The sequence below is a fragment of the Micrasema longulum genome, unplaced genomic scaffold, assembly GCF_059751315.1.
Source record: "Micrasema longulum isolate JH-2025_06_02 unplaced genomic scaffold, ASM5975131v1 h1tg000194l, whole genome shotgun sequence".
NCBI lineage: Eukaryota > Metazoa > Arthropoda > Insecta > Trichoptera > Brachycentridae > Micrasema > Micrasema longulum.
Window position 1 is genome coordinate 344,061 of NW_028277399.1, and position 15,080 is coordinate 359,140.

Below are 15,080 nucleotides of genomic sequence, written 5' to 3' on the forward strand. Positions count from 1 at the left end.
ATTAGAGGTTGTGTAATTGAACAATTTCTTGAAAATCTAATTGTCTAAATCATTGTGCGTTTTTAAATATTCATAAAACAAAAACCTCCGTGCAACCTTAAAGCCATGCCATTATAATATAAATAAATATGCAAAAATCCACAAATGCTGTTGCAGTACTGAAACTGAAATGTCCATAAATTTTCTCGAGTTATTTTCCTCGTACAAGAGACCGGTATGTCGTTTCCAGAAAATGTATGGGTCCACTGAGGAGAAGGAATGTGATAATGCGGTGACCGGAGGGAAGGGCAGATGTCGCTACCTGACCCAGTGTGCCGAGTTGGCGACCGGCCTGAAGGATCTGTCCACCTACCTTGCCCACTCCTGCGATGCTGAAGGGTGAGAAACAAATGTCTTTTTTTCTTAATCGTTAAAATAATTACTTTTTGGCCACCGGGTTATGCCGCACTAGGATTAAAATTAACGGGTAACCGTGGTGCCGTAAAGCGAAACAGATCAAATACGTTCACTGCCATACAAAAAAATATGTAGGCGCTAAAGCATTTTTTATGCTTCGCTTTGAAGCGTGAGGGATCAGACTCATTCACTACCGAGCAAAAATTTTACTTCAAAAAGTATGTGGTGCGGCTAAGTTTTCATTTTAAAAAGGTTCCATTTTTCCTAACCTAACCGACATTTCAACTCTGTTCAGATTCGCCGGCATCTGCTGCAAGGTGGAGTCTCCCTGATGGCCGAGCCCCACTGTGGACAGTACGCGGCCGTACGACGGCGCAGTGACCAGATGATGCGTGACACAAGTCTCCCCCCCACTCCACTTCTGTATACGAAGCTTCTTGCATAAGACTACACTGTAAATATTGCACCACGTCCCCTCGCTAATTTATCCAACACCTGAATAGGTATCAAAATGGGTTAACAAAAAAAGGTCACCTATTTAACTTAATCCATTTTACTAAAGAAATTTACTTTGTGGATTCTGTAACATTGGCATATAATAATTATTCACAGATTTATAAATAAAGCATAACCAAGCTATAACATCCAACTAGTTTACTCTTTTTTGATAGTTACATTATTACAAAATTGTTAATTTCACTTACTTTTTTAGTCCTTTGAGAAATTACTATAAAAGTGCTTTAAAAAAAAACTGAATTTCTAGTTTGATTTTCTAAAATGATTATAAATTTATAAGATTCAAAGTAGGATAACATCAGAAAAAAGATTTTATTAGCACTGTCTCGGGCGGTCCTAGAGATAAACTTACTAACGTAAGCCAATTTAATCCATCACGGCTAATAAGTGAAAATTTCAATTTACTCCTTTGAAATCAAATCTCCAAATGCACTTAAAATACTATCCCCAATCTGTGAAACAAACCTATTCTAATAATATAGAAGAAAATTGGGGCTATGAATATATTTTCACTTTAAATACTATTCAAGAGCTCGAATAAAATATGCATAACAAAAAAATTATAAATAGAAAATTTCAACAAAAATACTGTTTTTAATTCAAAACTTTAACTGAGATCATAGGCCTCTGATCCTAATTAATTTCGTCAATGATTTCCCCTATTCAGGTGTTGAAATGTTTAATTAGTGAACCTGTTTTTTAATTCATTTCATTAGTAAATATTCCTTTGTAAAAGACAATAATTTAAGACTAAGAATATTACTGTAGGTGTTTGTTAATGTTTTCGCTTATTAGTTAGAAAAAAGAGTGATTCAATGTACCCATAATTCTTTCTATTTTATTTATACTCCAATTAATATTCTAATTCAAATTTACCGTATTAGCCGAATTTACAAAACAAATAGTTAAAGTTTGAAAAAAATTCTAATAAGGTATTTTCATACACACTAAAAATATATATAGTACTTAAAGTAGTAGCCAAAAGAAACAGAGTTTCAATATTATATCAATCAGCTCAATGAGCGCTGGATCCCGAGAGATCTAGCACCCCGTCACTTGCTTATGAAAAGGTGCGGGAATAAACGTGTTTGTTCTCCCCTCCCTTGTGAGCATCTCTATCAAAAAGGGTGTTTCGCGAGATTACGGCTATCCACATATTTTTTCAATTATGTCTTTTGTTAAAATTATTTTGACTGTAAATTATACAATATTTCTTGCGCCCTTTAATTTGTAGTATGTGAAAATACCTTGTTTTTATAGATGGTTGCAGTTAATATTGTAAATGATGCGACAAGTATCCCATCTTAAATTCCGACTTGGGTTGTGTTAAGTTATTAAATGTTTAACTTAGAAATTCAACGAGATTATTTTTATTATGTGATTTTTTCACCATCAGAGATATTTTTATATAACGTTTGTAGTTTTTTTTGTATTTTCGTATTATATAAAAATAATTATTTAAGTCTTCACGTTCCCTAAACCCCGTATCGTTATGCAGTTAGAAGAAATGTAGCCACATTTCAAAGTGTAGTTTAGTAGTCCCGCATTAATTACGCGGGAACGCTCGAGATTACTCTCATCCTGAGATTTAGGACCTAGTAAATAAATATTATACAGTTTTGGTAATTTTCAATACAAATAACAAAGTGCAATTGAAGTGTAAGGTCGAATAATAAAATATTTTTAGATACATAAACAGGCTTTCTTATTTACTTCCTTACCCGATCCCTCATAATAATGCCGGAGATAAAAGTAGCGGAGTGCCATTGGCGGTTATAAAATAATAATCATCATCATCATCAGTGGCGCCACAGCCCGTTGTGGGCCCTGGCCTCCTCCGGAATTTGTCTCCATTCGTCGCTGCACCCTGCGGTTCTTCTCCATTTCGTCAGGCAATCGCTCTAATGTCACTTTCCACATTATCCAGCCATATTAATTTTGGCCTGCCTCTGCTTCGTCTGCCTTCCGGAGTGGTATAAAGAATCTTTTTTGGGGTGCGGTTATCATTCATTCTGTGCACATGGCCCAACCATTGTAATCTTATTTTAATGAATTGTGCAATGTTAGGTTCGCCAAACAGTGCCTCTAATTCATGATTAAACCGTCTCCTCCACACTCCGTTTTAGTTGACAGCACTAAATAACTTCCTTAATAAAATAAACAGTTCTAATACATAATATTGTACCGATGTCATTGCCTAAGTCGCGAATCCACATAAGGATCATCGTCAAGCCGTGACAATGTCACTAGCTGCTATCAGATACAGTCCACTCTAAATTTTCCTTCTCCTAGGACGAGGTATTCTTCGCACCTCGTCCACTCCTCAACACTACCGTACGAGCGCTTTAGTATAAGCTAAACTTTGGAATTTCATGCGGTGACTTTTACGAAAAAATTAAAAAGAATGGCAAAGTTCTGAAAAGGGCTCTCTAGCGAAAAAATCGAATGGTACAATAAATAATAACATTTTCTGTGTGACAGCTTTATAACCTGTTTTTTTTCTATTCTGTTCAATCTCTTACTTCTGTCCCGGTTTGAAACTCCAGGATTATGGTAAGCCTACTTGACGGACAACTGTTAAACTGGCATTGCGGGTTGAAATCCCACCGGGTGCAACGAAAAAATCCAAGAAATATATTTTCTCAATCGGTCTGGGTGTTACGGTGTATTTTTTATAACTTCCTTCCATATCCTCTCTTTTACCACCTGCTGACAAGCGTCTAAAAATAAAACTTAACTTTTAGAAAAAAATCAAAGAGTAATCAGTTCACAGTGCTTAGTGGAAAAAAGTTTTTTTTATATACTTATGCACCCACACACACACACATTCACATACATACATATGAATACTAATGTCACACACCATACAATTACGTAAACTCTTTTTCTTATATGTTATTATGTTTTATTAGATTTACAGTGGATTATTTTAATTGGCTCTAGTATTGTTATTATATTTCTACTTATTTTTTTATATAATAGCTGTAAAAATCCCAAATAAAATAGTATTTTTCAATGTTCTGCATTTTACACAGCAATATTGACGCGACAATGCTCATTTTCAGAACATAATTTCAAACAACCGTTCTATGAATCATCATCTCTATTTAATTATACCTCAGTGGTCATAGTATAATTATTAAAAATCAAAATTAAAAACAAATGCGCAAACTATCTATCTATACTAGAAAAATAAAGAGATCTAGACCTTCCAAAGCTCCGACTTAAGATCAGCAATTCGTTCATGGGGAACTGCACTAGCTTCAGTTCAGGTGCCAGATCAGAATCAATGAAATATTGCAGTTTAAACAACCTTTGAAATCAATATTACATATCCACCCTGCTAGGAATCAAACCCAGGACCTCGAGCATGGTTGGCGAACACGCCTACCACTATCCTGCGAGGCGGACTTTTCTCTACTCGAATTTCTTTTTTAGAATTTTTACCTGAATAGCCATCGAGTCGAAAACACTACTCCAGGATTCTGGCTCTAATTCACACACAGTAACACATTCTTCGTACCACCAGAAACAGACAATTGCAACAGAAGATCTGCATGCAATTAAACAACACAACAATCAAGTTATAAGAAAATGAAAAAACAATTTTAAAAATATTCGTTGACATTTATCAATATGAAAAGATAGGAAACAAAAACATAAATTGCCGCCATATTAATTGGGTAGCCACTGCAGAAAAATCAAGAAAATAGCCTACCTACATATTTTCTAAATTCTTTTGAAATCAAATAAATAGGTATTGAAACCGTTTCATTTTTCGTAAATCAGTGTACTAATATAAATACGACTTCAAAATAAATATCTTAGCTTTTAAACTGGTTAAATGTAATATAATTTACAGCGTTCTTATAGATAAAGCGAAAACGTTTCGTGTTATGAAGTTTATTTTAGTTGGTCTATTTTTGGAATACTAAATGTCTGGAGGAACCGTGTTTTGAAGTCGTGAATTTTCTTAGTTATTCTAGCTTCATAAGTGCATTTTTATAAACCTGCAATTTGATATTTGAAACTAATTAAAGATTTAAAACCAAAGTTATCCCTACGCATGCAGTGGATTCCATGCATCAAAATAAAAATTAGTGAATAGTCAATTGACTTGTGTCAATACCTGGATATATGAAAATGTGTTCATCGCTACTTCCGTGTCCTTTATGTACATTACCTCGATTCGATAATTTGGAATCACTACGAATCGGGTTGATTAAAGTTGCTACTGAAAATTTAATTTGCCCTGTTTGTCATGATATTTTCATGGGATTGGATAAATTGACCATACATTTGTTTAGTCACTGTAAAAATGATTTAGCCCAAGAAACGGGCAAAAAGGTTATAATAGAAGATGGAACCGAAAATGTTAAATCGTTAAACGAATCACTGGAGCGCGAAGAAAAAAAGCAAGCAGTTCACAATGAAACAGACAAGCGAAAAGGAAAAACTAAAAACAGTAATCGTAATGGAAATGAAACAAATAATGATCTACCCAATCATCCAGGATCATTTTTCAATATAAATACAATTCCGTTCATCGGTATTCCGGAAAAAATGACAATGTTACAAAAAAAGAAGAACCCGACCGATAAAAAAAAATGCAGGAACAACAAACTCTCCGAAAAATGTGATATATGTGGATTTTACTTTCTTGGAAAAAATATTGTAGAAATGCACAAAAAACTTATACACAACGTTCAAAATTCTGAAATTATAAACGGCGTATCGAAGTACAGCTGTCATCTTTGTCCGAAGGTTTTCAAAATGAGAGGATCTCTAATGGTTCATTTGAGGATGGTTCATTTCGGAATAATTCCATCTGTCGAAGAAAATCCTTCACGTGAATCTTTAAACATTTCAGATAATATTTCTCCCGTGTTCTGCAAAAAAGAGTTGTCTCTAAAGTGTGACGACACAAGAGATAACTCTAGTGGCGTAACTGATTTTGAAATTTTAATAGCTAATACTGCATCTGAAATTCAGGACCAATCAAACAGCAATGGTGTAAACAACGCATCAAAACATTGGACTTGTGACATTTGTAAAAAACAATTCACGACAAAATATTTCTTGAAAAAACATAAAAGACTTCATACAGGTATGATTGTATACTTTTAATATATCTGCAAGGTTGTGTTATATAACATGAGTCTACTATAATAAAATAATATATTACCTATATGTATTACTTTTAAAAGGCCATGCTTGTAAGCTTCAAATAAAATGTGTATAAATGTTATGATTTTTGGATAGCTGCCACGATTGCAAAATATCAGCTATTAGCTTTGTGCTGTGCATAATGATAACTAATTAATAACTAACAAATTTTATTTGTAAACGTATATAAAATATTAAGTAAGATTGTAAAAAGCTAAAGCGTAAATTACCGTAAGCGCATGAGCAAACGAAGTACCTAACCACGTTTCATTAGTTTAAATCCGAAAAACATTTTTTACGTATAGCTTTTCTGTACCTTTTCTGTATTTTTAGACACCGTAACAGATGCCAAAGATTTGATTCCCTTATAATCATGTAAAATTTTATGCGTAAAACAACATTAACAACAAGCCATCACGCCGTTTCCCCGTAAGGATAGGCAGAGAGGATAGAACGCCACATCACTCTATCTTTGCATATAGATCTCGCTTCTTCTACATTCATACATCTTCTCAAGCACGCGCGCCGATTATTCCGACTTTTGACATGTCCATCTTCAAGTAATTGTTGGATTTGGTCATGCCATGTCTTTCTCGGTCTACCTTTATTTCCGCATCCATCAACATTCGCATTGTAAATATTCTTAGCCGTTCTTTTGCTGTCCATTCGTTCTACATGTCCAAACCAGTGCAGAGCTCCTTTCTTATGCGTAAAACTTTTTTTAAAAGCAAGAAAAACGACTTGGGCGTACCTACAACGGTCAAATGAAAGGGTTAAAAAAAATTCAAATGTTTCTTGATAAAATATTATTAAACATCTATGTCGAGGTATGGCGTATGATTGACGCGTACAGCACGCAATGACGTTACGAAAATTCGAACCTTTTTTTAAATTGCAGGTTCTTTTCCATAGTTGACTACCTATTTTCAAAAAATGGAATATCGAGTTTCATAATATACTTATTTAATTTTCGTCCAAACGCAATAATTTTGGATGTATTTGTAGTTTAAAACATTTTTTTTTTCAAACAAACAAACAAAACATAACGCCGTTTTCCCGTAAGCGTCGGCAGAGAGGGTAGAACGCCATATCACTCTGCGTTTGCATACAGACCGCGCTTTCTCTATATTCATTCATCTTCTCATGCACGCACGTCGATTATTCCGACTCTTGACTGTCCATCTTCAAGTATTTGTTGAATTTGGCGTGCTGTGTCTTTCGCTGTGTTTCTCGTTTTCTGCATACATCAACATTCGCATCGTAGATCCTTTTAGCTGTTCTTTTGCTGTCCACTCGCTCTGCATGTCCAAATCAACAGAGCACCTCTTTCTTAATTTTGTCGATAATGCTAGTCTCAGCATTACATAATGAACGGATCTCGACATTTGTGCACCTATCATACATCGTTTTACCACTCATTCGCTACCTTCATATTGGTTTTTCTAATTCCACACTTTGGTCCCGTACAAAAGGGTTGGCACCAGAACTTCACTATGAATTACTTGTTTTGCCTCCTGCCACAAACACATTTAATTAATTCAACAATTAGGGAATTAAACCTAACAAACGAATACATTTTAATCAACAAATTAACCAACTAAAATCAATAACATAAAATTATCGTCGTCTTTTCCTTTCCGCACCTAATGGTGCATAGGGAGCTGCATTTGTCCACCAATCGCGGTGTATCTTGATCATTTTTGTTACGTTAAGGTAAAATTATCAGTCTTACCAGCCCAGGGACTATGAAATATTCTAGTGTAAAAACACCTTTTTAAATAAATATTTCATTTCAACCATGTCGAGAATCGAGACCTCTCGCATGGTAGGCAAACGCGCTGACCACTGCACCGCGAGGCTGACAAATTAAAATCAATAAACACGAATCTAAGGCAAAGCTGTCTTGTCTTGTACTGCAAATATTTTTCGACTATAGAGTCGTCGAGTAATAGAGTAGCTCTTTTCAAATAGCCTGTGCTTGACAAAATCTTTTTTTTTTGTTGGCAAAGCCTTGAAATGAAATGCTGTTGAAATGCGATCCCTCAGGCGAATGTGCGGAAAAACAATGTATGATAGGTGCCCTAATGTCGAAATTAGAGCAGAATGCAAGGCTGAGTTAAGCATTATCGACAAAATTAAGAAAGGTCTTTTGCGATGGTTCGGTCATGTGGAGCGAATGAATGATGAAAGAACGGCTAAAAAGATTTATGATGCGAATGTGTCTGGTTGTAGAAGTCGAGGAAGGCCGAGAAAGACATGGCATGATCAAGTACAACAAATTCTTGAAAGTGGTCATGTGAAAAGTCGGAATAATCGACGTGCGTGCATGAGAAGATGTATGAATGTGAAGGAAGCAAAGGAAGTGTGCCAGGACAGAGTGGTGTGGCGTTCTATTCTCTCTGCCTACCCCTCCGGGGAAATGGCGTGATGGTTAGTTAGTTAGTTAGTTAGTTAGTGGCAAAGCCTGAATTTCACATGCATCCCAGATACTCAAATTCTTCTACCTGATTTAGAATAACCTCATTCACAGTGATAACACAACTCAGAGAAACATATTTCTTTCAAAAACCATCATCACTTTCGATTCATCAACATTTATCAAAAACTCCTTTTTCTATGCGTTGGTTTTCAATGTAGAGCGAATGAACAGCAAAATAACAGTTAAAAAGATTTGCGACGCGAATGTTGATGGATGCAAAAAACGAGAAAGACCGAAAATGACATGGCATGACCAAATCCAAAAATAATTGAAGATGGACCTGTCGAAATTCAGAATAATCGGAACCAACGCGTTCATGAGAAGATGTATGAATGTGGAGGTGGTGATGTCTGTATGCAAAAACAGAGTGATATGGCGTTCTATTCTCTATGCATACGCCCCAAGCAGTTTTACGAAAAATCACATTCGTGAATTATTAATTTTGTTAGAGAATAATTATCGAGATAATCTTAAAATAATGTTCGATAGGTAAGAAACTGATTTCTGCCTTGCTTTCAAAGGTAAAATAAAATGCGTAAATTTGGTACACACGTTCCAGGTGAGATGCCGTATGCTTGTGCGCAGTGCAACAAGACCTTCACCTTCCAGCAGTCGTATCACAAGCACCTTCTTTACCACAACGACGACAAACCTCACCAGTGTACCCATTGTGGGCGGGCTTTCAAGGAACTTTCCACTCTGCATAATCACCAGCGGATTCACACTGGAGAGAAACCATTCTCTTGTGAAACATGTGGTTAGAATACCGACTTACGCCATCTTCACAGAGACGTCAAATTTAGATTAAAATTCAGTTAATGGAATACCTACTTCGTTTCTTATTTTTTCAGGAAAATGCTTCCGGCAGCGGGTTTCGTACCTAGTTCACCGACGAATTCATACTGGTGCTATGCCGTACAAGTGCACGTCTTGCGATAAAAGTTTTAGATATAAAGTGAGTTCAAAAATACAATGAAGACATATTTTAATAAATATATTTTTACAGTGAATCAGTAAGTATAGGTACAGATTCGCGAAATAAGGCTTTCAACAATCTGCAATTAAAAATGTATTCATTTGAAAACTGTTCAATTATTATTGAACGATTGAAAAATGAAACTTCAATATAAATATCATTTTATGGAAGACAAATAAACGGCTTTATAAAAAATAAATATCGTAACACAGTAAATTATTATTTTATAGCGTTGTTGAGTTTTTTTCTTTTCTTAGGTTTTCAATTTACTTTAGGTCTGTAGATAATATTTGGTCCTATAATGTAAAATGGGAAATGCGTAACAATAAAAATATATTTTTTTTAAATGCAAACATATTTTTACAAAAAAAGTCTCGATACATTTTTTAAAATGATTTTTCTCTCCACCTACTGGGACGATTTGGAAAAAATGTAAATTACACAGGCATTCTTTGATTTTCCACAGAAAATACATTTTAAAGAATTTTTTTTCAGGTATCACAGAGAACACACAAGTGTACGGCACAGCCACCGGGAGTATTAGTACGACAATCGGGAGATCTTGTCCAAAAATTGATCCAAAACCAAAAGGAGTTGCAAAATGTAGAAAACCAAAACGAAAAAGTTTGTAAGGAATCAAAAGAACCAGGAGGAAAGGGAAAATCGTTTTCTAAGTATAGTTTAGAAAGTAATCATGACTTCATAAGGGTTCAAGATATCCAATTCGTAGAAAATCTTTCTGACGGTGATCGCCAATTGAATTCAGACAGAAATCAGATACAAGAAAATAACATTATTGACGAATTAGTTAACGAGTCAATTTTGAAAATCAACTTTGGAAACCCTCCCTCTTCCACGTCAATTTTGCATAATTTTAGTAGCGATGTAACGGATTTGTATTCTATGATTTCTCCACAGCACAACATTGAAGAAGACTTGCCTTCACCTTCAGATAGGTTCAGAAACTTGAAGCTGTCACCACTCTCAGAAAATATTTTAGAAAAAGATACAGATTTTTACGAAAAATCTAAAATTTATAGTAGTTGTGAGAACTTTGATTCGAATTCCGCTGATAGTTTCATAAAAAATAAAAATGATTTTCACCCACAAATATTTCAAGGCAGGTAAAAGAACGTATCACAACTATTTAAGAAAAACATCTCTATGATTTTTTGTTTTTTTCCTTATATGTAATAAATTTATAAAAGTATTTATTTTTTCCAATCGCAACATCGATAATTTCATTTAACCTCTCAAAATTATTAATACACCCATCTACTTTTTCACTACTTGGGGGTAAAACGAAGAACACATTTTTTATTTCTAGATGAGCAATAATTTATTCGACTTTTAGTAACTTACATTTTTTTTTTTTTTTTTAAAGGAAAAAGAAATATTTGCGTTCTTATGATTTACCTAAATATTTAATTTTGATGGCCATTTTCAACGAGTTGTAAATAACTTAATATTAGAAAATGGAATCAAGTTGGGGTAGAGTGGGATTCGAACTAAAGACCTTTGGTCCGTGAGTCCGAGACACTAGCCACACGACCACAACCCGACATTACTATTTAACTTGATGAAATGCCGACAAATTAAAAAAGATGAAATTCATTATTTGTGTCTCGCAAAAAAAACATGGGTCGTAAAACGACATGTTCATAAGTTTTTTTTCATGGCGATTAAAACCATTCCTCCCAAAAATACAAAACTTTTCTAGTATATTATAATCCACAAATGGTGCAGCACAGTGAGTTGAAACACTAAAATAATGTGTCTTTACAATTATATAACGAGTAACTCGAGTAACATAGTAAGAAATCTCATGATTTTTGGAAAACCACACAAAAAGGAAAAATGAAAAACAATGTTTTACATTTTTTTTTCACCGATTTATAACAAATTTGCCAAAAATCGAACCCAGGACCTCAGGCGTGATAAGTATATCTTTCTTTATAGGAAATCTATGTTATTTATTTCTTAGGTTATTAAAAGAAATAAAAAAGATTTCCAAAAACTAATGTGCAGACAAAAAAGTGATTGGATGAGAAGGAATAAATTAACAACCTACCCCAATTCATACTAATTGCTAGTAAGTACTAAGAGTGTTTTTTTTTTAACACGGAACAACACCATGTTATTGAAGAAGAAGAAGTTCAGTCAAATTAATTAAGTATTCCAGTTCTGTTTGCGTGTTGTCCTCTTTTCGCAGGATAAAATCGGAAATCAAAATTGTTTAGTATATTTTTAGAAGTATACGGTTCAACTAAAGTTTAAATGTGATTTTGTGTGATACTCGCAGAAATAATTCGTCGTTTTCTTTGTAACGCTGTATCTTTTATCATTAAAAGTTGTTAGCATCTAGTGATTTATATCTACTGTATTCACTTCTCAGTGCTTATGGTGATTTGCTTTGTCTGACTCAATTTCGTGCTGTTTGTTTTGTGCAGGATTGTGCCTGTTACACCAGCCATGGTAATATTAAATTATTGTTATCATTCTAAATTGTTTATATTGTATGTTAAAATGACAATATTATGACTTTTTGTGATGTGTAGAAGCATTTTTTAGTGGCAGAACATTTACATTGATTTTTATACGAACGTATTCAATAGGTAGGTATATTGTACTCATAAAAACATATGTTTTTGTTAAAAATTTAGTTTCGAAGCAAGTAGGTACTGCAAGGTACGAAGGTACAACGAGTTCGTTAAATTCAGAATCATTGATTAATTTATTTGTTACCATGTTTTCTTTTGTTCGATGTCATTTCAGTAGGAATAATTTTAAAACTTCGTAATACAATTGATAAAACCAGACAACAATATATATTAACGAAATTTTAGTGTTTACACCTGAATATATCCAAGTTTATCCTTGTTTATTTTCTTTCCCGTCGCTTGCTGTTACCAGTTGCCATTTTCTATTGTCGCGGGACATCGCGAGTGTGTAATATCTGGTGTTTTCGATATTTTTTCGACATATTTTTATATAGACACGTCGGTCGACTGAAATTATATCGGATTATTGTGTTTGTTTACGATTTGGGGAGAATTTGACGTGCAATTCGGGAGTAATACGGAATACGCTGCTGGTGAGTTGTAAACATGCCATTATATATTTTCTAGGAACAGCTGACAAGCTTTGTTGTTCTGTCGTTCTTTGTACGAACATACGGGAAGGGCTTGTTACTTGATCCGCTCTCGTATGGGCTGTGGCTTGCAGTAGTCCGCCAAGAACTTTTGAAATCTTGTACGGATTTCCTTTTTCGTAGTTTTATTGCTTCGTGCCCTTGGAATGTTGAACGGTGAATATTTTATAAACAAAATTGATTCTGTTGCTATGCCGTGGTCCGTAGTAGAGTTGTCGCGTCCGCATTTTAAAAATTATTTCGCTTCTCAAGCACGATAATTTCATATATTATATATTATTTATGCGCATTGCATCTTCCCATTTTTCTCCATTTTACTTGATATATCTTCATCATACGCCTTTGTGGATAAATGCATCATAAAAAATACGACGCTATCTAAATTTACTAATATTCATTTGCTATTCTGGATCGTTTCTCGGAGTTGGAGAAGATTTCTACTGTATATAACGTGGAGATTTATATTTTTTTGCGACTACACTTTGCTTCATATATGGCCACACCGATGATGAAACGTCAAATTACGTAGAATAAACAGTTTTATATTTGTAATTTCTTACATTAATTTCAACTAATACGCTTTGGTCAATTCAACATAATTAAGTGCTTTGGGTAATGCTTAAGGTATTAGAAAATCACCATGTTTTATTTATTTTTTCTTAAGTTAGCTTATGTTACAATTCGCATATAAACTCCAGGAACTCGGCAATAGTTATTCCCGCGTATCAGATATATTTAGTGTAGGATATTGTTCTTATAGATCAAACCTATCGAACATTTTCAAAGATGCTGAATGGTTATTTAACCTTTAGTATAATTGTCATATGAATCAGTGCTTTATGATTTGCTTGTTATATTCATCCTTTATTTTATTTTATTATTTAATTTGCTGTTTTACTTTTATTTTAAATTGTTTTAAACTTCTGCAGAATGTGTTTAATTTTTGTTTCTAAATCTTGAGTTCAAAGTATTGTATGTTTTAAAAAAAATGTTTGTATTATAAGTTTTGTAAAAGGCAATTTTGCCGTATATGTTAATAAAATTAAAATAAATAAATAAAATAAACTAATAATTCATCATCATCATTCCCTTTCCGCACCTAGTGGTGCATAGGGCACTGCATTGGTAATCAATCGCAGCGTATCTTGATCATTTTTAGTTACATGAAGGTAAGATGATCAGTCTTACGCTTCAGGAACCAGTCCAGGGACTATGAAATATTTAACACTATTTTAAACAAATATTTCATATCAACCATGTCGGGAATCGAACCCGAGACCTCTTGCTTGGTAGGCAAACGCGCTGACCATTACACTACGAGGCCGAAACTAATATTTACACTTGCTTATCTATTTACATCATCTTACAGTAAACATAACATTTTTTTATTTTTTTTATTCCAGTAAAATGGTTACATAGTGCAGAGCCAATTCTACCATTTAAAACAAAATTTTATAAATGAAGCACTTATGGTGGTCTCAGCATATCCCGCCATCGTTCGGACAAAGGTGAATGGATCCACCCTGCAGTGGTTTGGAGAAGCGCGTTATTAGAGATTTTCAGGCGTTCCCATGGCTCCAGGGTCTTCGGCGAAGTAGGGCAGCGAAGGTCCGAATAATCGCCTGTATGAATTATTATACGTGACCCTTAATTTATTCCACGCTGCTTGCGTATAATTGTTCCATAGTTCCGCTATATACGTGGACGTCATATACGATGCAAAGATGATTTTCTTCACTTCGTTTATGCACTGAAAGAAGCAATTCATTCAAACTCTTTTAATTTTTCGTACATTAAGACATCTCCTCTTACTTTTTTAAACCTTTATACATAATGCAATTTTGAGATTCTGTTTTTTTCTAAAAATGGCAGCCTTATTCTATCCTTATTTTTGTTTGTATTTATTTCACGTGTTCGTATTTATTGTTGATATGTTTAGATAGATTCGAAAGAAAATATCGATTGTCATAATAAAAATAGCTAAAATAATACACTGTTTGAGAACGGCGGCGTTCAATTTAATGTCAGGCCGTTTTCATACCACAGCAAAAATCCATCCGGCCCGATAAAAAAAAACGTAAGGTGGATTGACTTGTATCGTATAATAATTCAACGTTTTGCTCGTGAATATAATTTGAACTTCCCCCTATTGATCCATTTGATTGTAAAAAAATAACATTTAAAATGCGCGTCTTAAAACATACTTTTTTGTCTTATACTTAGTTCAATATTAAAGTCTTATTTTATTTTATCTCTAATTCTTAATATTTTATAAATATTTGTATTTTTGACACTTGTGCAATAATATTTACACACATGTCCACCCTCATTCCAATATAACACCCACTCACCCACCCTCTCACTCACTTACACTCACACAAACACACTAGTATGTA

At 34.0% G+C, this 15,080-nt stretch overlaps 3 protein-coding genes across 25 annotated transcripts in view; all 3 read left to right on the forward strand.

Annotated features, from left to right (window-relative positions):
* LOC148283814 (inter-alpha-trypsin inhibitor heavy chain H4-like) overlaps positions 1 to 2,608 on the forward strand; it is a 59,625-nt gene extending 57,017 nt beyond the window's left edge. For all 20 annotated transcript variants that reach the window (XM_088243171.1, XM_088243178.1, XM_088243173.1 and 17 more), the window contains 2 exons: positions 230 to 378; positions 692 to 2,608. In XM_088243171.1, the coding sequence (XP_088099297.1) occupies positions 230 to 378; positions 692 to 728 (186 nt within the window). In that variant the 3' untranslated portion in view covers positions 729 to 2,608. The remainder of the gene's footprint in view (positions 1 to 229; positions 379 to 691) is intronic.
* Positions 2,609 to 4,829: 2,221 nt separating this feature from the next.
* On the forward strand, positions 4,830 to 10,763 carry LOC148283815 (uncharacterized). Of its 3 annotated transcripts, XM_088243193.1 has the most exons (4): positions 4,830 to 6,019; positions 9,117 to 9,314; positions 9,409 to 9,512; positions 10,029 to 10,763. In XM_088243193.1, the coding sequence occupies exons 1-4, from the start codon at positions 5,050 to 5,052 to the stop codon at positions 10,659 to 10,661; spliced, it is 1,905 nt and encodes a 634-aa protein (XP_088099319.1). In that variant the 5' UTR covers positions 4,830 to 5,049; the 3' UTR covers positions 10,662 to 10,763. The 3 variants fall into 3 exon arrangements, with proteins under 3 accessions (XP_088099319.1, XP_088099320.1, XP_088099321.1); XM_088243194.1 differs by lacking the exon at positions 9,117 to 9,314; XM_088243195.1 differs by lacking the exon at positions 4,830 to 6,019 and having other exon boundaries at positions 7,867 to 9,314.
* A 928-nt stretch (positions 10,764 to 11,691) lies between these two features.
* Positions 11,692 to 15,080, forward strand: part of ctrip (E3 ubiquitin-protein ligase ctrip) — a 111,237-nt gene continuing 107,848 nt past the window's right edge. The window contains exon 1 of one of the 2 annotated variants that reach the window (XM_088243198.1): positions 11,692 to 12,008. The gene's annotated coding sequence lies outside the window, so the exon portion shown is untranslated. Of the gene's footprint in view, positions 12,009 to 12,330; positions 12,628 to 15,080 lie in introns of those variants that run through there. The other variant, XM_088243200.1, reaches the window with a different exon arrangement.

Coding starts and splice junctions, on each gene's coding strand:
- LOC148283815 (XM_088243193.1), top strand. CDS start 5,050: ATGAAAATGTGTTCATCGCTACTTCCGTGTCCTTTATGTACATTACCT. Junction 9,315..9,408: donor ATTCTCTTGTGAAACATGTG/GTTAGAATACCG, acceptor TTATTTTTTCAG/GAAAATGCTTCCGGCAGCGG. Junction 9,513..10,028: donor ATAAAAGTTTTAGATATAAA/GTGAGTTCAAAA, acceptor ATTTTTTTTCAG/GTATCACAGAGAACACACAA.